Raw genomic sequence first — 27,120 nt, forward strand, 5'->3', positions numbered from 1 at the left:
TTATGAAAAAAAAAAAATTTGTGTAATAAAATAATAACTTAATTTGAGTAAAATTAAAATAAAAAAAATGTCAAAATGCCATATAGGCTGTCAAATTCAAATTTTATGTTTAAAATTTGACATTTCCTTTTTTGGAGATGGTCTTACTTCTCAATAATAGTTACAAATTCGCAAGAAAGCATCATTCTACGTTGTCTGGACTAAAATAGCAATAATGTCTCCTAGAAATATTGGAATCACGAACCATAAAATTCTCCATAAACTAGATGTCCAAATCTTTCCCAACATATAAGGCTCAATATTTGGTTCGTCTCGAGGAATTACAGTTTAATATTCAAACTTCACAGATCTGCACAACAAATCTTTGATTTTGGTATGTTTGAACTAAAATAGCAATAATGTCTTTTAGAAAAATCAAAATCACGAACTGTAATTTTAGGGCAATGCTAAGGGATCATCTATTTAAATCATGTTTTGTAAATTATATGATGTGGGTGGAGCCAAAACAATTCGAAAAATTATGAAGATGACACCTGGACTTTTACTCGAAAAAGACAAAAATGTTCTTATTAAATTAACGAGGCTCATATTTAATCTACACGCAGTTCAACATTCTTAAAGACGTGAGCACCTAACTACAACTCATCAAACTCTCATGCCCCTGCCTATGGCAAGGAGAGAGAAGATTCGAATTTAACACCATTCTACATCAAAAACATAAATTCAAAGACAACAAATATTCCCAAAGTGAAACATTTCCATTCTAGAATAGAAGTACAACCATGATTGTGGCTAGTGAGGAAGGAATAGAAATTGAATGGTGCTACCAAAACATACGATACTTTCAATAATTTTAAACAAATATCTAACCGTTACAAAGTATAAAACATCTACTATTTCAAATCAGAACTTTTTTAAGTACTCCCGAGTATTGGATGCAAATTAGAGCTTTTTTAAATATTTCGAAATATAAGGTATGTTGAAATTTTGACCCAAGGAGAACATACTTTATCAACAACAAACTTTACAACACAAATGATCAAATTTTACAACAAAAAGGGACTTGGATCCTCTCTTGAGCCCAAGGAGAGGATCCTCCGGACCACAGGACTTGGGGCCGTTGAATGAAAATTCAACGGTTACAGAGAATCCTTTTAAAGTTATAATAATTATAATCCTTAGATGAAATAAGAGGATGCTCTTCCTGAGATCAGGTGAGTATCCAAGTCCAACAAAAAGCCCCAAAAAAACATTAAAATCGATACTCCGGAGCACCCGAAATTTTGCACCCGAAAACCCCCGAACATCAACCTATTATCCGACGCAACGACACTCATCCCTCTGTCAGTCTACATGGCAACCAGAGTCTCACCCGAAGACGACGACGTATTCGTCTCGGTCTCCGAGCAACGCCGCGAGTTTATGGAAGCCAAAGCCTTAGAGTCCGACATGGATCTCGCCTTCCACCTCCAACTCCAAGAGGCCTTTGCCGCCTCCCTCACCCTCCAACCCTCCTCCTCCTCCGCCCAATCCCTGGAAAAAGACGCCGTTCCGATCATCCCCGACACTCCAACCGTCGTCTCCATCCAGTCCGGCGAACTCGCGAGGCTGGAGCAGGAATTGAAAGACCGCGAGCAGAGCGAGATCGAAATGCGGAGAGCCAGAGAGGATATCGAGCGTCGGATTCACGACGATCAGGTCGCGAGGGAGATCATGAGGATTCCGGAGGAGGAGTGGGAGGAGTCCGGCGAATTCTTCTCCATGCCGTTCGGCGAAGGATCATCCTCGTCGTCAGCGTTGGCGAAGAGCGTCGAGAGCGAGAGCGTATTCAGGCTATACTTCAAGGGTTTGGTGAGCGAGGAAAGGGTTGGGAAGGAGAGGGCGGCACTGGCAGGAATTGGGGTGGCGCTGTGCGATCCGAGGGACAATTTGTTGCTCGAGGTCAGGAAGCCGCTGATTGGGACCGGGACGAGCAGCAGTGCGGCCCAGTTGAAGGCCTTGATCGAAGGGCTGAATGCTGCTCTTGCTTTGGATTTGAAGCGCCTCACCTTCTTCTGTGAGAATCGGCACATTTTCCAGTTTGTGAGTTGCTCTCTTCTCTTTATCTGCGTCTCTGTTGTGGGTTTTTGATGAAATGTAGTTTTTGTGGTAAATTTTAGGAATTGAATTGTGGGTTTTGCGTTTCAGTACTGTTCTATCTTAGAAGTTTAGAACACTAATAAACTTTCGAAATTCGATAACGGAATGTGTAGTATCCATGGTGGACAGGATAATGCACTCACTCTGAGAAAGTTTAGTTGTGTTTTGTTAGTATTTGCTTAATTAAGCTTCTATGCTATATTTGGTTATGGAATTTGACACTGACCTTTAATAAAACTTTCGCGAAAGACGAATAAAAGATGCAACTTGTTATTTTTTATAGTTGCAATGTTCTTGGAATTGTATGTGGGTTGTGTGAATTTTTATCTCCCATCCTGGACAATAGTTTGAACCTTCATTTTTCAGATGCACTTAATGAAATTTGATTGAACAAATTCACTGTGAGAAATTTTCTTCGTGTTCTCAGCATTTGCTTAGTTATTCGTCTGTCTTATAATTGATTATGGACTTTATGGTTTGAACTTATTAGAGAGAATGGAATATGTTATGAATTATGATATATGACATAAGCAATGTTGTTTTATTTATGTCGAAACCAAGAATGTTGGATCTGCTAGTTACTATGCTTGAGTCTCTTTACACCCATAAATGGAGCTTTGTTGGCATTTGAAATATGTATTTTACATATGTAGATAACTGGTAAATGGACAGCGAAGCAGCGCAAGGTAGCAATGCTTGTTAGTCAGGTTAAGAGCCTTCAAGCAAAGTTTACAGTTTGCAATCCAATTCTTGTGCCCCGATTTGATATTAAATTTGCATTTAAACTAGCAAGAGATGCAATAGATTCTCAGTCTCAGACTAACCAGCCTGCACAATCTATCACTTCCAAGAATGTGAATGAGATTTGCGTGATATGTTTGGAAGCTACTGATGTTAACCAAATGTTTTCGGTTGATGGCTGCCTGCATCGGTATTGCTTTTCTTGTATGAAACAACATGTAGAGGTGAAGTTGCTTCATGGGATGATTCCTAGATGCCCTCATGAAGACTGTAAGTCTGATCTTACTGTTGATAATTGTGCAAAATTCTTGACACCTAAACATGTGGAGACTATGCGCCAACGCATAAAGGAAGCTTCAATTCCTGCCACAGAGAAAGTTTATTGCCCGTACCCCAGGTGCTCCGCTTTAATGTCAAAACGTGAACTTTTACAAGACGTGAAATCGCGGGATGTGGAACTATTAGGAGTTCGAAAATGCTTGAAATGTCAGTGCCTTTTTTGTATCAATTGTAAAGTCCCTTGGCACAGAAACAGAACATGCGCCGACTACAAAAGGTTGAATCCTTATCCCTCAGAAGATACAAAGCTAAAGTCTCTTGCCTCAACGAATCTGTGGCGCCAGTGTGTGAAGTGCAACCATATGATTGAACTAGCTGAAGGTTGCTACCACATGACTTGCAGGTATTTACTATTTAATATTATTTTCAGTAAACTAAAAACCTGAGAGAATAAGATTTATTGTAGCATTACAATCTGTTTCTGTCTTTGAGGTGTTGCACACACTATCGATGTCATAACTCGAAAATTAAAAGGTCATACCTTTGGCTGTTATATGAAAACTGTTGTATTATATCGTAATAGAAAATTTGAAAGCTGTTGTATCAAGTTTGCAAGCGGCTCTATCTACGTCATTTTATTACTCATCCTAATGCATTGATGTCTTTTGCAGGTGTGGGCATGAGTTTTGTTATAATTGTGGAGGCGAGTGGAAAGACAAAAAGCCAACGTGCTCATGCCCACTATGGGATGAGGGTAATATTTTGCATGATGAAGATGATGAAGATTTTGATTTTGATGAAGAGGATGTGTCAGAGTCAGATTCCGATGGGTATTATGATTCTGACTCGGTCATAGTGTTCTAATAACATCGCCCTCTAAAGAGGCCTTACCTCAAATTTTCTCTGTTCGGAACATATTTTATAATATTTATGTCAATATATATTGTGGAAAGTATGAATCGAATTTCTTTATTTTGATTCTCAACTGCTTGTTCACGAGGCTTTTCCATCTCTTAATTATTGTATAGAAAGGAGAACATACAGTGAAAACGAGCCTGCACTGCCACAATTGAGCTCATAAATAACGTCACAGGACAGAACGTACAGTTGATGATTACGGTGGACACACTAGTATAGTGAATATGTTTTATAATGTTTTGTGTGTTGTGTGTGTTTCAGACTGTACCATCGTTTGAGATTTGCGTTATTCTCGGTATTATGCTTATCGTAATTGAAATCTATCGAAGATGTATTCACTTAGTTTGCAAGTAACTATGCTTATGGCATTTCGGTAATCATGTTCGTGCTGTTATTGCTTTTGCAGACGTGCTCCTGGGTTTTGCAATGACTGTGGACAGTCTACAGACTACACAGGAGCATGTTTCTGCCCGGTTTTGTTTGAAGATGATATCTTGTTTGACAGAGATAATGATACTCAGGAGTTGAAAAAAGATGAATACGAAGGTGAAGTTAAGGATCAAGACCTAGACGAAGACGGATATGAAGATGAAATCGGGCAGGAGGTTCAGGAAGAGAAGCATATCTTGCCTGCTGAAGATGGTAGAGATATTGATGAAGAATATGAGGAAGATGAGGAGTTCTGTGACTCTGACTGCGAATGCTATGAAGATGAGGTTCATGAGAAAGAGGTTCGAGAGGACGTTCAGGATGAATGGTTGGAGCAAGGTCAGGAAGACGAGAACTTCTATGCGGAAAATGATACAGATTTTGGTGACGAATATGAGGAAGATGAAGAGGAGTACTGTGACTCTGACTGCGACCGCGACTGTGACTGCTACGACTCTAACTCAGATTACTACTGATAAACAAAAATATGGCTGGTAATCTTCGTACGAAGTAACCCGCAGAAAGGGGGAAAAAATGGTGTTTGAAGTGTCAACAAATTGTTTTATTTTTTTGTTCCCAATTGCTTGTCCACGAGGGTTTCTCTCCGCTTATATTACCATCTATTTCCATTCCTTTTTTCACTCTTTTCTTTTCGTCCTTTTTCTATATAAAATATTCAAATAAAATATTAACATAGTTTAATCGTAACTGTTTAAATACAAGGGAAGAGAAAGGGAGAGAGAACCTAATCCTTTATTTTGAAAGGCTTTTTCAGCCAGTTTTCTTTAGTAATACGTGCAATAGAAAACGTGAATAGCTGCAACTGAAAATAGAAGATTTACTTCTTGTGAAAGTTAAATTCAACTGCTAAAACATGTGTGCAGCATGGGAGCCAAACCTCCTTTTTATGGTCTCGTTCTTCATCACTTGGATCCCTCTCTTTCATATCAGCTCATTGTTAACGTTTCTAGCATTTTATCTTTTTATTCTAGTTCAGTTGTTCCCTCAATCACAAGAATTGTCACTTAGTTGTATGGTTTAGTGGTATTTTTCTTTACTTGTAAATGGGAGATCTTATGTTCGATTCTCACCAAAAGTGAATTTGAATCACATTATTGCTAACCCATTGTGAGGCTAAACCCCTTTCTCCTTAATGAAGATAATATTGCTTGTTAAAAAAAGAAATGTACTAATATCATTTTATGTAAGGAAAAAGCTAGGGAGACATGCTTGTATGTAGACCGAGTAATGCTAGGGAGAGATCATCTATTTAAATTATATCTTGTAAATTATAACGTGTATGAAGCTAAAAATAATGCGAAAATTTATGGAATTGACACATGAGCTTTTCTCCGAAGAAGACAAGAATGCCTCATTAAATTGGTGAGGCCCATATTTTAATATATGCGTAGTTCAACATTCTTAAAGACCCGAGCAGCTGACTACAATCTCATCGAGCACCTGACCAAGACGAGGAGAAAAGTCAAATATATTAAAGATGTGATTAATTACTAAATCTTATATTTAATACTCGCCTATTTGAAGAACAACTATATTTGACTAAGGATATTACAAGATAATTTCAAGATATTATTTATTAAATAATATCTTTGGGATAATTTTTTTCCTCATCCATCTTACGGATGATTTACTTTGGCCAATTGGATGTTGACACGTGTCAGGGCAAACTCTACATGTGGTTGGCCTGGCAAGTACCCATCTTCACCAATTCTGATAAGCATTGAGAAATTTTAGTTGAACCTATAAAACTTCTTTCTACACCCCAAATTAAATTTTAATTTTAAATTGTCTTTTTTACCCTATTGCATAATTGTCATCAAGTACAAAATGAAATTACAATAAAATTAAAATTTATCAATAAACTCACACTCAATAATTAAACCTCATCATTAGCAATCTTTATCCTACGTTCATCCTGACTAAAACCAAGAGCTCTCATAAAGAAAAACAAGCTTTTTTTGATCCATGGATTATGATTTTGAAGTTTTGAATCTCCTAACTAAACCATGAATCGATTTATGCAAGTTTTTTTCTTGTTTGTTTTCAATTTTTTTTAGAGTTTAGAAACAAGAATTGGTGATTGTGGAGTTTCTTATATTTTGTGTCCTCTTCGTATGTCCCTTTGAATTGCATCTTTTACTTCAACAGTAGTTACAAATTCGCAAGAAAGTATCATTCTACGTTGTCTGCACTAAAATAGCAATAAAGTCTCTAGAAATATTGGAATCATGAACTGTAAAATTCTCCATAAACTAGACGTCTATATCTTTCCAAGCATATAAGGTTCAATATTTGGTTTGTCTCGAGGAATTACAATTTAATATTCAAACTTCACAGATCTGCACAACAAATCTTTGATTTTGGGATGTCTGAACTAAAATGGCAATAATGTCTTTTAGAAAAATCAAAATCATGAACAGTAATTTTAGGGTAATGCTAAGGGATTATCTATTTAAATCATGTTTTTGTAAATCATATGATGCAGGTGGAGCCAAAATAATTCAAAAGATTCTGAAGCTGACACGTGAACTTTTACTCGAAAAAGATAAGAATGTTCTTATTAAATTGACGAGATTCACATTTCATCTACTTTCACTCCAAAAAAATAAAAATAAAGCACATTTCGTCTCCACCGCCCGATCATGGACGTTCGTACGAATGGAGACGACCTCGACACCATTCTCTCCGAGCAGAGAGCTCATGACGGCCAAAACCCTAGACTCCGACCTCGAAATGGCCTGCAAACTCCAAATGCAGGAAGCCATGACCACCTCTCTAGCCGTCAAACCCTCGTCGGCTTCGGCTTCGAGTCCGCACAACCTTCTGCCTCCGTCGCCGCCCCACGACGGCTCGAATGACGCCGTATTAGAATTGGCCGCCACTCTTATGCTCGAGGACGTCGAGCGGTTCGCTCAGGAGCACGAGGACCACGACCGCACCGTTAATGAGACGGCGGAGCTGGAGGCCATCGTTGAAGGGCTTGACAACGCTCTCGCTCTGGACTTGAAAGCTGTGACCTTTTTCTGTGATGACTACATGATTTACCAATATGTGATGACTACATGTTTTACCAATATGTGAGTTTTAGCAGTTAAACAATCGCTTTTTACTTATCAATTTTTTTGGGGAATTAATTTAATTTTTTGGTGCTTTTTGTTTGGAATTATTGGGTGAAAGTTAAAGATAATAGTGTTGACTTGTTGCAATCTTTGGTTGTATGAACTGGTGTGTATTTTGGCATGTGGGGCATTGCCACTACACATCGTGTGGGTTTAGTGGGAAGTGTGACAAAGATAGTTGAATTGACAATTTCTAGCCTTAGACCATAGTTGTTGAACATGGATATCAATCGTCGTGATCTGCTTAGTCGGCTTTTAGTTAAGCGGTTCGGTTGGCTTAATTTGTTTAAGTGCAAGGTAACAAATGCTGCTCTTTAATTTTTGAAAGTGTTTGGAACTGTTAAATTTAGCTGCAGAAGCTGCAAGGTCTGATCCCGAGCAACTTGATATTTGAGATTTGGGAGAACAAATAGTTGTTTTGATAATCCTGTCCTGAAGTTTGTGACAAAGCCGACTATTAGTATCAGTGTGTTGGAATTTCGTATTACACTATCAGCAATGCCGTTCGTGCAGGTGGATGATTTTGTTACTGTAATAAATTTGTTGTTTTTGCTTCGCGATGTATTCCGTCAAGATTTGCTGCTTCTGTTAATTATGTATTTTGTTCATCCAAAAGGTAACAAATCTATCTAGAAAACCGGATTTCTGATGTTTTCTTTATTTATTTTTCTTGTTATCCATAGTATAAACCATGTCTTTGCTATGACAATCATTAGTCGTGTTTATTGAATAAAGCATGCTTAGCATAACAGAACATTCTGTTTGGTGCTACTTACGTAGATGATTGACATCTTAAAAATACAGGTCACAAACAGATTGCATCCTGGAAACAGCAAGGTTGCCACGTTAGTTAATCAAGTGGCTCTTCTACGGAGAAAATTTGTATATTGCATTCCTTCTCTTGTGGCACGGAGTGACATTAAGTTTGCACTTATACTTGCAAGAGAGGCTAAGTTTCTCAGATTACGTGGCATGCGGAAACTGGCAAAGGAAAGAGTTTGAAGGAGACGTGTGTAATTTGCTTTGAAGAAACTGATGTTGCTAAAATGTTTTCAATCGATGGTTGTTTACACAAGCATTGCTTTTCCTGTATGAGACAACATGTGGAAGTAAAGTTTTTGAATGGGATGGTGGCAGTGTGCCCTCACGAAGGCTGTAAAACTGAGGTGAATATTGGCAGCTGCGCAAAATTCTTGACTCCTAAACTAGTCGAGGCTATAAGCCAAAGAATCAAGGAATCTGCTATTCCAGTTACGGACAAGGTTTTTTGCCCAAATCCCAGGTGTTCTGCATTAATGTCTAAAAAAAAGGTCTTAGACTATTCTGGAGCAAGGAGATGCATGAAATGTCGGTAGTATTTTTGTATCAATTGCAAGGTTCCTTGGCACTTCAATATGAACTGCTACGATTACAAAAGATCACATCCCTATCCCCGTCCAGAAGACCAGTTGATGAACTCTCTAGCTACAAAGAAACGCTGGCACCAGTGCGTCAAGTGCAACCATATGGTCGAACTTGCTGAAGGTTGTTACCACATAACTTGCAGGTATTACATTCCTCTTCTCCCTGCTATCTGACTAATCTTTTAGTTGTTGTGTTGTTTTTGTTGTATCTTACATAAAATTAACAACTTTGTGAGAGAGGACGGAAATGAGAAAAAGATAAAACAAAATATACAGACAGTGAACTCGAGATGATCTAAGTGCTGGCAAGTTGTGATTACAAGAGCCAATCTATGCGTGTTGGTCTAATTTACATTCTCAGATATTTCCTTTGCTAGCTTCAAACTGTCTTTTCTCTTCTTTTAGACTTTCACACACGAAAAGAAAAGTTATTGTTTTCTGGGTGCTGCTATTTTTGCTTTACAACAATCCTTGCGGTTTGTCGATGCTTGCATTGTCTTTGTAGATGTGGATATGAGTTTTGCTATACCTGTGGTGTTCAATGGAAGAACAAGAAAGCAACATGTAACTGCCCAATCTGGGACGAGCGTAATATCATACGTGAACAGCCAAGGCACGCACAGCCATTTATACGTGAACAGCCACGGCAAGCACAGCCAATTATTTGTGAACAGCCAAGGCAGGCACATCCAATTATACGCGAACAGCCATGGCAGGCACGGCCAATTATACATGAACAGCCACGACAAGTACGGCCACGACGATGATCATGACTTATATGGCTTGTCAGATTACAACTGAAAATATTTAGGCTAATAGTCTCTCTTTTTTTTTTTTTGCGTTTTCTTTTCATTTTGTTAATGTTTGGCACATTAATACATGGCTTTTCTATCCTGCACGCATTACTGTGCGCATCAAGTGAGCATGCCCCAAATGAAATCAAATCCCAGCCTTTGATTTTTGTAGCTTAAACATGAGCGGCTGTAATGAGTTGAGGCCGGCCGATGCTTGGCCCGGACCGAGGACAATTAGCCCTATAAGTTGGAAGATCCGAGCTTAGTTAGCCGGACCAATAGACTTGGTTCAGTCTTACCAGTGGCCCAGAATTTCTGTAAAACAGGCCTATTCAATCTATCATGTATGAAGAAATGAATGTCAACGGCTGAATTTTTCCACGTCGTTGAAAAGTAAACGACGGATTAGTTGTAAAGGAAACTTATAATTTCAAAGCCTTCCATTCAACTTTTGCCTTCAATGACAAAATTTAGAAGTTATGTCCATTTCTTACTTCCACATTTATTTAATTTAATGAATTATCCAATTCAATTTTGTTTTAGACACCCAACGAGATCTACTATCATAGAGGTAAACAACATTCTCCTTGCGAATAAAAGTTGCATTCAAACTTCATACATTGAAAACCATAATAAGTCAATACTCTGAGTCTTTTTTATTTTATTTTCATACAATAATATATTTGTTGTATGCCTAATTTACTGAACTATTCTAGAGGGAATAGGTAGAGGGGGCTAGTGGCAAGAGAGACAGAGTAGAGAGATTTAATTGTGAGGTGTATTGTTTTCCACCCTATTGTGCTTTATTTATAGTAATAAGGAAGGTTAATTCTTTACCCCTAATAGAATTACAACTCTAATAGGATAATATCTAACCCTAGATAATCTTCTAAAGATATCTGAAATACTTTAGGATTTACACAATTACATTCTTAAATTAAATATGACTGCAACACTCCCTCTTGAGTGTGTAAATACTCAAACAAAACATCGCATTAGGTCTTCAGCATATGAAGTAGATCAGTTCATGAAGTCGTCGGCACAACGGGCAAATGGGGGTTTCGAATTAAAGAAAGTATGCACTGATAGTAAAACTCACAAAACCTTGTTATGGTAAAACCTAAGGAGTTACAAAACCCATAAACTAAGGAGAAAAGTGAGAAATATGCATAATGTCTAAAACAAACATCATACGGGACGAAAGTAATGAACCTCAAAGAGTATGATCATCCCATGATGGGTGCCCTATCAAAACCTCGTTAGGTAGCAAAAATCCAGTGGGAAAAATGCTCCTAATTGTAGGGAAAAAAGTACATTAAGATCAAGTGAGTATATTTCGGGATACTCCCTCTGAGTTAAACATAACTTTTAAATAAGAGAACTATAAGCAATTCAAACATAACTTTTAAATAAGAGAACGATAAGCAATTCAACTCAGATAATTTACGCATATCGATTCTTTGGTTGTGTTTCTGAAAATTAGACTTGGGCAATGCCTTGGTGAAGAGATCAGCCAGGTTGTCCTGGGAACGAAATTGCTTGACTTCAATGTTCTGATGTGTTGTTGCTGGTGAGAATAAAAGAACTTTGGCTCAATGTGTTTGGTGTTGTCTCCCTTGATGTATCCCTTCTTCAACTGCTCGATACATGCTGCATTGTCTTCAAAGATCGTCGTAGGAAGGTCAATGACAGTAGAAAGACCATTATTGCTTTGAATATTTTCCACGACTGCTCTCAACCTAAAGCATTCACGCGAGGCTTCATGTAAGGCGAGAATCTCAACATGGTTCGAAGAAGTCGCAACTAGAGTTTGCTTGGTAGACCTCCAAGATATTGGGGTGTCTTCAATGGTAAAGACATATTCCATTTGAGAATGTGCCATATGTGGATCAGAAAGATTGCGCACCACTTATGCTATGCAAGAGACTGAAGCAGAATGATCAATGATGAGCCCACAGAAGTTCATGTATGACATCGATATGCATCAGCCTAAAGAATTTGAAATCAGGAGGAGATACTCATCAGGAGAAGCATAAAAAACTGATCAATATTTTAACGAGTCAATCAAAGACTTGTGGTCATCCAAGGAAGAGTGTTGTAAATGAGTGGATGCCCACTCAACAAAGAGGATGAATGTGGTGGCAAATAAAAAAAAAAGAAAACTAATGAAAATGACTTGAAAATTGTGAGTTTTAACCAAAATGACAAAAATGTGTTGTAAGTGAATAGTCTTAAAAGTGACTTTTTAGAGTAAAAATGTTATTTTCGTTAAAAATGAACAATACCGAGAATATTTCGTTAAAATTTCCGATAAAAAAGGGGGACCAAATATGGTGGCTGCACAAAAGCAGCACTATGGTTTTTTAAATATCATTCCTTTGCCTATAAACAAGAAAGAGGAACACGCAGGCTATGTACAAAGAAGCCATACGGCAGAAACAGAAGGAAGAAAGAAAGAGGGAAAAAAAAAAAATAATGAGAATTATTTTTGTATTTCTATTGTTTCAGATTATAAATGAAAATACTATTGCTATTCTAAAGACATATTCCAGTCACACTAAATATAGAAGAACCTCATAAATTTCATGTCTTGTTTTATATATTTTACTACACATACATTGCTGATTTTACAACAAATTACAATATGGTACGGTATAAAAGAATAAAAATCTGTTTAAAAGGTTAATCAACATTAGTCAAAGTAATTTTACAAGACACGTGGCTGAAAAATCTCTCCTGTTTCCTCTCGACCTTCCCTAACAAGGTTCCGCTTTTTCCCCCCCTTGATTTTTTCTGTCGCTTTCACTCCCCAAATACAAACCCAGTCTCAGCAGCAAAAGAAAAACAACCACTCTGCCACCCTTCTCTCCGAGCAGCGCAGAGAGCTCATGGCGGGCCAAACTCTAGACTCCGATCACGAAAAGAGGCCGATCATGGATTATCGTACGGACGGAGACGGCCTCGACGATATTCTCTCCGAGCAACGCAGAGAGCTCATGGCGGCCCAAACTCTAGACTCCGACCTCGAAATGGCCTTCAAGCTCCAAATGCAGGAAGCCATGACCGCCTCTCTCGCCCTCGTACCCTCTTCGAGCTCGCACAACTCTCCACCTCCGTCGCCGCCTCACGAATTCTCATACGACGCCGTCTTGGACATAGCCGCCGCTCTGATGCTGGAGGACGTCGAGCGATTCGCTCAGGAGCGCGAGGACCACGAACGCACGGTATTGGAAATGATGAAGGCGAAAGGCGATCTCAGCCGTCGGATTCACGATCAGAAGTTCGCCGTCGAACTCCGCGACGTGCCCGAGGACTACTGGGCCCAGCACGGCGAGTATTACGAGCGTCCGTACTGTACGGACGGCGCGTCATCGTCAAAACCTGCGGTGGTGGTGGAGACTGAGAATTTGAGGCTGTATTGCAAGGGTTTGGTGAGCGAGGAGATGGTTAGGGATGTCAAGTCCGTGGTGGCCGGGGTGGGTGTCGCGATCTGCGACCCGATGGACAATCTGATATTCGAGGCGAGGAAGAATCTGGAGGCGGTGTTTGACGGCGTCGTGCTGAGCAATGAGGCGGCGGAGCTCGAGGCCATCATTGAAGGGCTTAACAAAGCTCTCACTCTTGACTTGGAAGCTGTGACCTTTTTCTGTGATGACTACATGATTTACCAATATGTGAGTTTTAGCAATTAAACAATCGCTTTTTAATTATCAATCTCTTTGTTTTGTGAATTTAATTTAATATTTTTTGGGCTTTTTGTTTGGAATTATTGGGTGAAAGTTTGTGTTTTTTGTTGGAGACAACAGTGTTAGACTTTATTGGCTTGTTGCAATCTTTGGTTGTATGAACTAACTATCGGGTATTTTGGTATATGGAGCATTGCCACATTGTGTGGGTTTAGTGAGAAGTGTGACGAAGGTAATTGAATTGACAATTTCTAGTCTTACTCCGTAGTTGTTGAACCGGGATTTCAATCGTAGTGATTTGCTTTGTCGGTCTTTAGCTTAGTGGTTCGGTTGGGTTAATTTGTTCAAGTGCAAGGTGACAAATGTTGCTCTTTACTTTGTGGAATTGTTTGGGACTGTTAAATTTAGCTACAGAAGCTGCAAGGTCTAATATATTTGGGATTTGGGAGAATTAACAGTTGTTTTGATAAACCTATCCCGAAGTTTCAAATTGGCATGTTGAACATTGTGCTCTGTTTGCTGCTCTTGTGTGTTAAAGCCAGTTATTAGTTTCAAATCAATTTGTTAGAATTTTATACGTAACTCTCATCAAGGAAGCATATCCAGAAAACCCATGTGTTTGATATGATGGTTGTTTTTTTGTGTTTATGAATAACGCATGGTTTAACAGAAAATTCCAATGTGGTGGCACTTATGTGGATGATTGACATCTTACAAATACAGGTCACAAACAGAGTGCAACCTGGAAATAGCAAGGTTGCAACGTTGGTTAATCAAGTGGCTCTTCTACAGAAAAAATTTGAATATTGCAGCCCTTCTCTTGTGGCTCGTAGTGACATTAAGTTTGCACTTAAGATTGCAAGGGAGGCTATTGTTTCTCAGATCACCTGGCAGGCAGAAACGAGTGAAGGAAAGAGTTTGAAGGAGACTTGTGTAATTTGCTTTGAAGAAATTGATGTTGCTGAAATGTTTTCAATCGATGGTTGTCTGCATAGGTATTGCTTCTCTTGTATGAAACAACATGTGGAAGTAAAGTTTCTGAATGGGATGGTGGCAGGGTGCCCTCATGAAGGCTGTAAAACTGAGGTGAATATTGATAGCTGCGCAAAATTCTTGGCACCTAAACTAGTCGAGGCTATTAGCCAACGAATCAAGGAATCTGCTATTCCTGTTACAGACAAGGTTTATTGCCCAAATCCGAAGTGTTCTGCATTAATGTCTAACAACGAGGTCTTAGAATATACCAAAACTTCTTTTGTCGGTGCTGAGCAATCTGGAGCCAGGAGATGCAAGAAATGTCTTTACTATTTTTGTATCAATTGCAAGGTTCCTTGGCACTTCAATATGAACTGCTATGACTATAAGCGATTAAATCCCAATCCCCGCCCAGAAGATCAATTGCTGAACTCACTGGCTAAGAAGAAACACTGGCGTCAGTGCCTCAAGTGCAGCAATATGGTTGAACTCGCAGAAGGTTGTTACCACATAACTTGCAGGTATTACTTCCCTCCTCTCGCCTCCTATCTGACTCATTTTTTAATTGTGTTGTTTTTGTGATCTTACATTATATTAGCAATTTTTTGAGAGGGGAATGAAACGAGAAAAGGATAAACAAAATATATAGTTAGTGAACTCAAGATGATCTAGCTGCTAGCACGTTGACTACAAGAGCCTATTTATGCGTGCTGATCTAATTTACGTTCTTACATATTTCCCTTACTAGTTGCAAACTGTCTTTTCTCTTCTTTTACCTGCAATAGAAAAGTTTTCTCTTCTTGTTTTCTGCGTGCTGATAATTTTTTCGCTTTACACCAATCCTTGCGGTTTGTCCATGCTTGCGTTGTCTTTGTAGATGTGGATACGAGTTTTGCTATACTTGTGGTGCTGCATGGAAGAACAAGAAAGCAACATGTACATGTAAAATCTGGGATGAGCGTAACATCATACGTGAACAGCCACAGCGATGATCAGGATTACCATGACTCTCTCTTGTGAGATTACAACTGAATATTTAAGCTAATAGTCATAGTTGTTGTGCTTTCCACTTTTCCGTTGTTTTGGTTATTTGGTATGGAAAAAAGATTGGTGTAAGATGAGTGAGAACGGTTTTAGAGGACCAAAATTCGCGATGCTAATCTAATACATCGCCCAATTTTTGTAAATGTTTGGCATATTATGTTTTCCTCTTGCATTTAGCGTGCATCCTCTTTATGTTTTGAGATCAATTCTGTCTTCTGGTCAATCTATATGCTGAATCAAGATGGATGCCAAGTTGAAGGTAAAAGGGATTAGTTGTGGAGGAAACTTTATGACCTTCAGCGTTACAAAATTTAGGAAGTTGCATCATTTTCTTGCTTCAATAAAGTTAGTGAATTATCTAATTCAATTCAATCATAGACATCAAACGAGGTCTCCTTGTTAAGATCCTATCTTATTGGGCTTGACCCGTTTAAGTACAATAAGCCCATTTAGATATCCAGGGTTGTAGTTTCCTCCACTTGTATGTATTTAGGTCTCTTGCTACTCATTTCAGAACCATGAAAATATTGAATGTTTTAGTTTTATCGTTTCTATCTAGTTCTCCCCCTTCTTTCCCTATGGATCCCATCAATCCTACCCTGGAAGCTCTTTCTCCTACCATTCAACTTCAACAATTTTGGCATGGTTGAACCCTAACCGTGATGTAACCACCACGGGGTGATTCATTGGTTAGAGATGAATTTCAAGTTTGTATTCCACACAGCACATTCTGGGTTCTATTCTTGGTGCCGGTGAATCATATGATGGTGGCCAAGAGGAGGCTAAAATGCCTCTCTGTGAGTCTACATGATCTCTAAAATGATGAAATGTCATGGTAAAGCTACAAGCTGGTTCTTTAATAAAAAAAATTAAAAAAATTAAAAAAATTAAAAAAATTAAAAATAAAATAAAAAAAAACCACCCCCAATTGATAGGTTGGTGCCCTAGTTTTCTGTATCCATGTGTGAATGTATGTAAAACTAATTTTAGTAGATAAAAACAACGAATCAACCAATATATATGCATCCCAAAAATATAAAGAGAGAGATTCTCACATGTAGATGTAGCATGTAGGTGTGATTCTAGATTCTTCCAATCTATATGATGTGGTGTCCGTCAATCATTATTATTATTATTATTATTATTATTTATTTGATAAGATTAGTAATATTATAGGAGTGAGGACCACCAAACCACCAAAATGATTGATTCCACCACCAAGCTTCCATGGGGCCTTGTTTGCCCAAAAGTTTTTGAAGTGTCATCGCTGTCGTGTGCTAGTGCTACTACCACACTTTTGCTGACTTTTTCAGTGCTCTTCAAGTCTTTATGATTCCATTTATGTGTTGAGCAGGATTTAACAAGATTGAAATTTGAGTGTTCTATGATGGACTCTCACTTTTTAGTGACAACTTCAAAGCCACAATATGCTTACATTATTGCTGAATTTAAAAATATTCAATATTTATATGTTCATCAAACAACGCCCATAAATTTAGTTTGATTTAATTGAAAAAAATTTCTTTGAAAGTTGGAAAGAATTTCATACATTATTTTTAATTTCTCACACAACCCTCTTTATTTATTGTCATCAAATTGAATAATTCAAATAAAATCAATAGCCATGATTAAATAGGGACGTGCAAGAGACTAAAAATGGTGTGATAATCACTTCCCTTTCGATTAAGCATAAAATTACTTGAGTATCCATGCGACCAAGAAGAAAATTGATATTTTGGATGGTCGGAAAGACTAACGGAGACATTTCTGTCTCATCCTGGCTACCATTGTGTGATTCACTAGCGTCGGGAATCGAATCCAGGACGTGTAATGTGAAATACGTGAATATAATTTGTCTCCAACCACTGGATCACCCCATGATGGTTAGAAAAGTGTGTTAATTAGATGAGACTAATGTTGACATCAGCATTGCCTGAAACATGCCATAAAGAATTTTAGGGCGGAAAATACTTGTCATTTCTCCTTGCAAGCAAATTAGAGTTTAATGTGTATGCAGAAATTTATTTATTTGTAATTTTAATAAGTTACTTTTACATGTGAGTCGCATATACGCAAAGAGACACTATATGTCCAGATTACTGTATGCGTCTATTATATTACTAGTGATGTCATTCTTTGTCTATTTTTGTTGGAAGAGAATGATAATTTACATTCTCTATCTTAAGCTTTGATTATTAGATTAAAATGATGATGCGTGACTGATTGCGTTAGTTTGTTTTCCTTTCGATTCAAAAGCTAGAAACGAGAATATTGTGCTAATGCCGTTTGTATGTTTATATTTGGCCTATTCTGAACATCATTTATACTCATAAGCTTAGATAAATTCGGGTAATAGCCACTCAACTTAGATAAATTCTGGTGATATTTCTCTTCGCTTAGAAGTGAGAGGTCTTATGTTCAAATCTCGTAGATGGCGAATTCGATATCAAATTAGGTTGTCCATTGTGTGGTTTAGCCGAACTCCCCCTCTCTCTTAGTAACTCGACTTCATATACTTTCGTTAGGGCCGGCCCTAGGGCCTAGAGCAAAAACTAAATTAGGTCCTTGTCACTGTAAAATTTCCATAATACCTAAATGTGTTGCGGCTGCCATTTTCGTTATCTCTGTCCTTTTTGTGTCCCCTCTCACCTTCACACCCAAATATGGTTATTTTTCTACCAGGACTAAAATTTTTATTTGTAGGTACTCTAAATAAGATAATTCTTTCTGGAGCCCATGCCGGTCGCTCTTCGTGGCCTACCTCCTGGACCGGCGTTGACCATGGTAGTATTGCATCTTCGGTGCAAATTCTCATTCAAAGAAACACTTTTAAATAGATTATGGTCGATTTGCCGCTTAGTACTACAGTTTAGCGGTATTCTTTTTTACTGGTAAGTGAGAGGTCTTAGGTTCAATTGTCGTAAAAAACGAATTTGAACTAGTTTATTGCTAGCCCATTATGGGGCTAAGCTCATCCTCTCTCTTTAGTGTATATAATATCCCTTGTTTTTTTAAATACAAAAAATAAAAAGATTACGGTCGATTTATATACCCTAGTAAAGAATGGTAGACTGGTTAACCTGGCAACTACAAATATGAACCCAAACACATCATTTTGCAAGTCCCATTTTACAACCTTAAAAGAAAAATTCTCATGTTACATAAATTCCTAATCAATTCACATAGGCTAACATAGGTGCAAACAAACATTTTACATGGTGTCTTACATACGGGTTTTTATATTGTGCACCAGGTTTTTTTTCTTATGCACCGAGATTTTAGACCGTTGAATTTTTTTAGACTCTTTTGACTAAATAAAAAAAAAAACAAATCCTTATCCTTTAATATCTGGTACATATCGTAAACTACAACACGGTAGCATTAAAAAAAAAATTGGATAAGCCACGGTTATTCAGTCCTTTCGGAGACCGGGAAGATTTACAGAGGCATTTCAGCTTCCATCTGCCCACAAGTCTGGCTTCTAGAGAAGAAGCGGGTTTCAAACCCAAGACCTCCAATTTTTAATTTGAAGTAAAATGTTGTTTAGGAATAGATAATAGAGTTATATGAACATTATCAGATGAATTTGTGGTGTCTTGGTGATCACCAAAATATCAAACTAAGCTATTGTCCGCGTTTTACTTTTTGGTACCACTCTATTGTAGTCATATTACAACGACTTCACAAGCCATGGACTAAACTCACCAATCAAAAAAAAAAAAAAAAATTACTATTACTATTATTATCTTAGAGGGAGGGAGATTAGTGAGAACCAAACCCGTGCACCCTTACATAGCATTATTGTTTTTCGTTATTGTAGTAAAGCATCATTTGCACTTCAATTGGAGTTTTGATTCCAAACTTGACTTACTAAATATTGACTTTTAAACCTGTTAGAATATTAATCATTTTACATAATTCCGTTAGAACTTCGACCACTTGTTTACAACTGATTTTTTATTTATTACAAATGTAAATTTTAACAAAGTCATCCAGACGAGAACGATTGATACAAATTGTGAAAATCTGAGCCGTTGAAGTTGGAGCACCAACGTTCTAATATTTTCGAATATTTCCAAAGACGTGGCCGGCGTTGGCGCTGGCTCTGAAAGAAACGAGATCATCAGGATCGCGAGGAGAGAGAGAGATTGTGTGCAGGCGACAAAAGGCAGATGATGGTCGTTACCGCCCCACCAACCGCCACTTCCGCTATGTATTATTCTACTGACGCACTGACAAAACGGATTTCCACCGTTAATCTCTACCTCAGACCCACTGCTGGCCCAACCAGAATTACCAATTCCTCACTGCCCACGACACCCGATCCCACGCGATCCAAAAAACAACCCATAAAAAATTACGGAAATAAATTCCATCAATAAAAAATGGGTAAAGAACGATTAAAAATTTAAACTAAATCATTTATTCTATAAAATTTAATTTATAAATTTAAAGAAAAACTAATGAAAAATGTTTGAAAACTTTGAATTTTGACCAAAATAACAAAAATGTGTTGTGAGTTAATAGTGTCAAGATTGATTTTAAAAGTAAAAATATGATTTTTCGATAAAATATGTTATTAGAATCGTTTGGTTAAAACTTCTTAAATTTAATCTAGTAATATTATTGCAGTATCACGAGAATGTAAAACGAAAAGTTTAGGTGAAAGATCGCGCAAAACAAAAATAAAAAGCAAATAAAAACAAGAGTAAAAATATGAAATTTCCAGAAAACAAAAACGAAAATTCCACTGCAAGTCTGCAACTGCAAGAAACCAAAAAGGCCACCCGCTTTCTTTTTCGCACTCCACTTTTTCTCACCCTTTCGTTTTCAACCTTTCCACCCTCAATTTCTACCCACATTTCCCTTTTTTTTCTTAAATTTTTTCTTCAAAAACTAATCTCTCAATTTTCAACTCTCCATTTTTTCTTCCATTTCTTCGTTGGCCGCAGTTGCTCTGTGATTCAATGTCGGAGCCGGACACTGAACCCGAATTCTACGCGGGCCGGCCCAGGCCGTGGCTACCCAATGATCTTGTAAACGGGGGTGGAAGTAGCACGGGAAGGGCAGTGTATGGCGCCGTTCCAGGTGGCGTGGCTATGAGCCACAATGCGAGCGAGCCGGTTCCGCCGGAGACGCTGGGGGGACTGGTGCGGGAGTTCCCGAAAGCGGCGGCGGAGATGGCGGTGGAGTTCGGGAAAGGGTGCAGGGATGTAGTGCGGCAGAGCCTAGGGAATCGGGACTCGGTGTTGCGGAGGAGCTTGGGGAAGGTGAGGGGGTCGTACTTGGGGAAGAGAGTGACGCAGCTTCGCAGGAAATTGCGGTTCGTGAACGAGTATCTGCCGGAGGATAAGGACCCGATTCATGCTTGGTCGGTGATCGTGTTGGTCTCGCTTCTTGCTTTTGCAGGTGTGTGAGTGTGTGTTGTGTGCGGTCGTTTATTTAATTTATATTTTTTTTCCGCTGTTTGGTTGCTGAGAAAATTCAGGACTAATAGATTTTTTTTGTTGGATAACTTGTGCTTGTTATGAGTTTTGAATTTTTATTTAATTTATATTTTTTTTCAAGATATGAACGGGAAAATCTTCTGACTCGAGTTTTTGTTGAAATGTTTAGCTTGTGTTTGGATGCTGAGAAAATGAAGGAAAATAGGACCTGAAATTTCATTTTGCAATGCTCTAATTTACTGCATGACCTATTTCCTTTCTCGAGAACCAAACAGAATATTCTGGAAATCCTGGAAAATTTCCGGGAAAATTTCATATAGCATATTTGGTGTCATTTTCCAATTTCTTAGTAATATTTTGGTCTTTGATATAAGTATGGATCTTACTGACATGAATTTACCAATTTCCAGTGTTGTATGTGAATACCGAAGCTACTCCTTCTAGTCCTGCTCCCGAGATTAAGAAGATGCACATTCATCCACCGAGGGCTGCCCGTGTAATGCTTCCAGATGGTAGATTCATGGCATACAAGGAGCAAGGTGTTCCAGCTGACAGAGCTAGATTTTCAATCATTGCTCCGCATTCTTTCCTATCATCTCGGCTTGCAGGTTGTACATTTTGGATGTTGAAAACAAAAACATACTGCATCTGCTTTATCGTCCATGTTCTTTGTCGCATGAATGCATCTGCTTATTTTTGTGACATTCTTCTGAAACTTAGGAATTCCTGGACTTAAGCCTTCCCTGTTAGAAGAGTTTGGCGTTCGCTTGTTGACGTATGATCTTCCTGGGTTCGGAGAGAGTGATCCGCATCCCGACAGAAACCTTGAATCTTCAGCAATGGATATGTTGCTCTTAGCCGATGCTGTTGGTGTCAATGACAAGTTTTGGGTTGTGGGATACTCGAGCGGAAGCATGCATGCTTGGGCAGCACTAAGATACATTCCTGATAGACTTGCAGGTATCAATGTCACTTCTATATGATGTTCCTTGCAAGCTTTCCAAGTATTGCAAAGGTTTGCAAAATTATGGGCACAAATTTTAAGCTATCGGTGTTTTGATAATCCGTAGTGACCTTTAACTTGCAGGTGCAGCCATGTTTGCTCCAATGGTGAATCCGTACGATTCAGTCATGAACAGGGAAGAGAGACGCAGGACCTGGGGGAAATGGACGCGAAGCAGAAAATTTTTGTACTTTTTGGCAAGGAGTTTTCCTAGATTTCTTTCTTTCTTCTATCACAGAAGCTTCTTGTCTGGAAAGCACGGAAAAATCGATAAATGGCTGTCATTGTCACTGGGAAAGAGGGTGAGGATCATTATCAACATTTTGTTTACAGATTGAAATATTTACAAATCTTACAACTAAATTTCGATTATTACAACAAATGCATATGTTCCTCGTATAAGTTGGAGACTGATCCGGTCTTGGAGGTCTTCTCTTCTAACAATGCAGAAAATGTTACATGGTTGATCCCTCACTTGTCACGGTTTCCATGTCATTCGGCTCCCATTTGTTTGTGTTAAATGATTACCACAATGACTATTGTTTTACCTGTATGAGTTTTCGTTTTGTTCTCCAGGATAAAGCTCTGATGGAGGACCCAATCTACGAAGAATTCTGGCAAAGGGATGCGGAAGAATCAATTAGGCAGAGAATCTCGAAACCCTTCGTGGAGGAAGCTGTTTTGCAAGTGTCAAATTGGGGTTTCAGCCTTGCAGACCTCAAATTGCAGAAGAAAGAACAAGGGAAAGGCGTGCTAAATTGGATTAAGTCCATGCTCAGCTCAGCTCAGGAAGAATACATTGGCTTCCTTGGCCCAATACACATATGGCAGGTCAGAAGCATCTCCGTCGTTTACATGTTTGTTTGAGCTATCGATACTTTTACTGCTGAGATACTTGATAACAATGAGATCAGTCATTTGACAGGATTGTTCTAATTGAGTTGCTCTTCCTCATGCTAACATAAGAAAGGTTTGAATTACTACTTGTCCTAAGTTAGTCGAGGGAAGATTCAGAAAGTAATGTATGGCGTAACATACTCGTAGACAGATTTCTGGTGATAGTTGTTTCCTTGTAACCACAACGAATCTCTTGCCATACAATGGCTTCATTCAAACTATACAGAGCGTTTTGTATTTTTCATCGGAGGTATTAATTTTCGGTTAAATTTTGTACTAATCCAGACCATTCTCCTCCAATGTTTGACAGGGGATGGACGATAAGGTGGTCCCACCATCGATGACTGATTTCGTTCACCGGATTTTACCAGGAGCTGCGGTACATAAGCTTCCATACGAGGGCCATTTCACCTACATCTACTTTTGTGATGAATGCCATAGACAGATATTCACTACACTCTTTGGAACACCACAAGGGCCGCTGAAGTTCACAGCAGAAGTGAATGAAACACGTCTTGAAGGTAATACTGAAGAGCAGGAAGAAGAGGTAGCGCTTGGTGATTCTGTTCCGGCACTAGCCGAGGCATGATTGCTCTAGTTTACTTCAGAGAGGTACAATGTATATATCATAGGGTTACTACGTTACTTGTACAGCTGAAAAAATAAAACAGAGAGGATAGAGAGAAAAGAAAGAAAAGTTAAAGGCATCGTGTTAATTCTCTTGCTCAGAGTTTTGGGATGTTATTAGGGGGTTTCCTCTTTGGGAGGAACTGTTGGTCAAGAACAAAAATATACAAAGAAATCATATCGTTCTGAATTTCAATCGGGTGCTCAAATTTTCATTCATTCAGCGCCTCCAAATGATTGATTGTGCTAACCCTAACCGCTCGCGTAATGCACGAATGCTATCGTTATTTTCTAATTATTATGTATGCTGCTTATGGCTCGTTGGCGCTTGCTCTCAATGTGTTCGATGAAATCCCGCAGGGGAATTCTGTCACTTGGAATGTCATGATACATGGTTTGGCAAATGGAGGGAGCTTAAAGTGGCTCGGTCTCTGTTTGATCAGATGCCGGAGCCTACTGTTGTGTCCTGTACTGCTATCATTGATGCGTACTCGCGCATGAATCAGCCCCAGGAGGCTGTTGCTTTGTTTCGGAAAATGGTTGTTGAAGATCTTATTGAACCTACTCGGATTACACTTCTAGCCATATTTCCGGCTGTTTCGGTTCTTGGGGCTCGTAAGATTTGCCAATCACTTGCTTATCACCAAAAAATAAATGAGAATTTAAACCAAGCCATAAATATGTCTACGAATTTCATATCAGTAGATATGCTCTTCTTCTCCAACAGATTTCATCATCTTAAAAGAGTAACATAAAAGTTGCTCTATCACTTGATATATTCAATTAATAACAAACATCATACGTCACTAGGCGATGCATGAATGAATGGCTACCTGAACTGGACTCAGCAATTTCATCACGGTCTTTCTATAAATGCCAACAAAGTGGGATTCACTTTATCCTTGGACAATAAATTAATGATCAACTTCGTAGTTGATGCATCTGCAGAAAAACCCCTCTCCACCATTTCTTCAATAAGCCTCACAGCCGTTGATGTCTCGTTGCTATTGATAAGCCCTCGGATAATTGTGTTGTATGTGCAACCATACGAAGAACAACCTTTCTCTTCCATTTCCCTTAGCAAGTTTTCCGCTTCCCTTGTTAGCCCCCCTTTACATAATCCACGAATCATTATAGTACATGTCTTGACATTAGGCTGATTTCCTTTTGACGATAAACAACGAAAGAGATCCCATGCATATTCAACTTTTTTAGCTCTGCACAAACCTTCAATAAGAATAGTGCAAGTTACAATATCAAAATCCAACTTCTTTCCCTCCATCTCTTCCAACAATTCAACTGTCTGGAAGTTGTTTCTTTTTACAAATGCCATGCAATAAAATAGAATAAGTTTGAATGCCTGGAAGTTGACCACAAGCTTGCATTTGAGAGAACAAGTTCTGTGCATCTTGTGTTCTCCCCATCTTGCAAAGCCCATCTATAAGAGTGTTATAAGTAATAGTATTTGGAACCACTCCCCTCTGAGACATTTCCAGAAAAAGCATCATCTACCCTTTAATGCTTACAGTACCCATTTATCAATATGTTACAAGTACAAGCATCAACCATGCAGCCTTTGCTAAGCATTACTTCAAAAACCTTTTTTGCCTTGCCAATTTCTCCTTGCAAACAATAACCATCTATAAGTGAATTGTATGTAATTGTATCGGGTGCAATATCCCTTTGCGTCATTATTTCAACCACGCTCCTTGCTTCCTAGACCATCCCCTTTTTGCAGAATGTATCAACAAGGACATTGAAGGTGTGCACATTTGGAAAGATATGTTTACTCACCATTTCATTCAACAATCTTGTAGCTTCTTTCCAATTTCCTAATTTGCAAACTCCATGAATCAAAGAGGTATAGGTAATGACATTTGTTGCAATACCCTTAATTGCCATTTCTAAAAAGAGCTTCAATGCATCAACAACTAGAGTATCCTTGCAAAGATTGTCGATGATCGTGCTATAGACAACTACGTTAGGCTTGCAACCACTTTCTTCCATCTTCTTAAGCAATTGGATTGCTGCACCATTGTTACCGTTCAAGCAAAGACGCTTAACTAATGTGCCAAAAGAAACCACATTCGGCTTGCAATTACCACTCTCCAACATTTTATCGAAAAGTGCTGCAGCCTCGGCCTCTTTATTCTTAAGAAGAAAGCCGTTGATTAGAGTGTTGTAGGTCATGACATCTGGCTCAAAACCTAATTTGAAGAAGTTACCCAAGACTGACAAACTAAACTCCACTTGGTTGAGATGACAAAAGCAATTAATGATAATGGCTAGAGTATAAACATCTGGACGAATTCTGGACACAACCATTTGGTTATTCAAGGAGATGACTGCCGAATAGTGTTTCAACTTGGCAAGTTGAGTCAAGATTTGGTTGAAAGGGACAACGGAAGGCAGAGGACGCCAATGAAGCATTTCGTCGAACACATTGAGAGTATCCTCAACATTAGCGATTTTCACAGGCCCGTGTTGTTGGGTGTTTCTAGATTCGGGCGATTTAGAAGCTCGAGAGTGAAACAAAGCCAAGTAATTGTTGAAGAAAACAACAACCGAAGAAGATTGAAGAAGACGAGGCAGCATACCTCTGAGTCTGAGTCTGCTGCTGCTGCCATAACCAACCTTCAAAGAAAGAGAATAAGAAGCAACAGCAGCTGTTGTTGCTCGCATCATCTCCAGTGAGTCAGCGAATCCGTGCGCAAATCTTCTTTCCGATAAACTTTTGCTGAGGATGATTTATGGAGGGAAGAATCTGCTTGAACCTGTTAGCATGATTTTCCTATATTTGGTGAAAACTGACTCATTCACTATTCTAAAAGGTTCCTCTCCAGATCCCCACGTCACGACCATTTTTCGTACATCGTACGGTCAGTTTTCGTTTGGTACTATTTATGTTTAATCTTAAATAAAAAAATTCAAAATAATTTATAAATATACGATGTATGATAAACAATTACGATGTAAGGACTCCTAAAATCTTCACAATTTGAATCCAAATAGGATCCCAATCCCTTCATAAAAACTAGCTTATGCCCACGTGTATAAAATGGAAGGGAGACGTGGGAGTGCGGAGAGTAGAGAGAAATGCTTTTTATTTTTTATTTTATTTTATTTTTATTTTATTTTAAATATTACATTATATTGAACAAAGGAAATAAACATGGAATTTGGATAAAAATCATATTTATAAATTGACATGTGTTGTAGTCATATTTAGAATAAGAATGCGATTGTGCAAATCCTGGTAGCTATAAGAATGTATCTTATATTCATATTAGGAGTTGATTACCTATTAAATGTTCTAATCCTAAAGGTAAAGGTTTTTGCCTATCTTACTACTATAAATAAAGGCACAATAGGGTGAGTCAAACACACCTCACAATGAAATCACTATCTCCTCTCTTTAATTGCCGTCGGCCCCCTCTTTTTCTAGACCTAAGATCATTCAATCAAATAGGCTTACAACACGTTATCAGCACGTTCTTGCCAGAAGCTGAGGAATTGACGGATCGTAGGAGGAGGCTATCTTCTACAAAATTCAAAGGCTTATATTTGTTTTCTGCTAATCAGGTACGCTTAAAATAAA

The 27,120-nt window shown here is 38.4% G+C and overlaps 4 protein-coding genes and 1 pseudogene across 4 annotated transcripts; 4 read left to right on the forward strand and 1 right to left on the reverse strand.

Annotated features, from left to right (window-relative positions):
- Window positions 1-1,164: 1,164 nt before the first annotated feature.
- LOC137742344 (uncharacterized) lies at window positions 1,165-5,147 on the forward strand. The gene is made up of 4 exons (XM_068482192.2): window positions 1,165-2,082; window positions 2,793-3,562; window positions 3,831-3,989; window positions 4,484-5,147. Exons 1-4 carry the CDS (start codon window positions 1,354-1,356, stop codon window positions 4,980-4,982), a joined length of 2,157 nt encoding a protein of 718 aa, XP_068338293.2. The 5' UTR covers window positions 1,165-1,353; the 3' UTR covers window positions 4,983-5,147.
- Window positions 5,148-7,108: 1,961 nt separating this feature from the next.
- LOC137741426 (uncharacterized) lies at window positions 7,109-8,642 on the forward strand. Its single transcript, XM_068481142.2, has 2 exons — window positions 7,109-7,604; window positions 8,451-8,642. Exons 1-2 carry the CDS (start codon window positions 7,186-7,188, stop codon window positions 8,494-8,496), a joined length of 465 nt encoding a protein of 154 aa, XP_068337243.1. The 5' UTR covers window positions 7,109-7,185; the 3' UTR covers window positions 8,497-8,642.
- A 3,995-nt stretch (window positions 8,643-12,637) lies between these two features.
- Window positions 12,638-15,720, forward strand: LOC137743605 (E3 ubiquitin-protein ligase RSL1). Its single transcript, XM_068483531.2, has 3 exons — window positions 12,638-13,517; window positions 14,253-15,025; window positions 15,382-15,720. The coding sequence occupies exons 1-3, from the start codon at window positions 12,732-12,734 to the stop codon at window positions 15,494-15,496; spliced, it is 1,674 nt and encodes a 557-aa protein (XP_068339632.2). The 5' UTR covers window positions 12,638-12,731; the 3' UTR covers window positions 15,497-15,720.
- Window positions 15,721-20,275: 4,555 nt separating this feature from the next.
- LOC137743818 (uncharacterized) lies at window positions 20,276-23,741 on the forward strand. Its single transcript, XM_068483755.2, has 6 exons — window positions 20,276-20,957; window positions 21,406-21,603; window positions 21,716-21,955; window positions 22,083-22,300; window positions 22,575-22,829; window positions 23,206-23,741. The coding sequence occupies exons 1-6, from the start codon at window positions 20,516-20,518 to the stop codon at window positions 23,482-23,484; spliced, it is 1,632 nt and encodes a 543-aa protein (XP_068339856.2). The 5' UTR covers window positions 20,276-20,515; the 3' UTR covers window positions 23,485-23,741.
- A 462-nt stretch (window positions 23,742-24,203) lies between these two features.
- Window positions 24,204-26,327, reverse strand: LOC148692855 (uncharacterized; annotated as a pseudogene).
- Between the last annotated feature and the right edge of the window lie 793 nt (window positions 26,328-27,120).

Source organism: Pyrus communis, chromosome 11, assembly GCF_041283825.1.
Source record: "Pyrus communis isolate YQ-2024b chromosome 11, ASM4128382v1, whole genome shotgun sequence".
Classification (NCBI taxonomy): Eukaryota; Viridiplantae; Streptophyta; class Magnoliopsida; order Rosales; family Rosaceae; genus Pyrus; species Pyrus communis.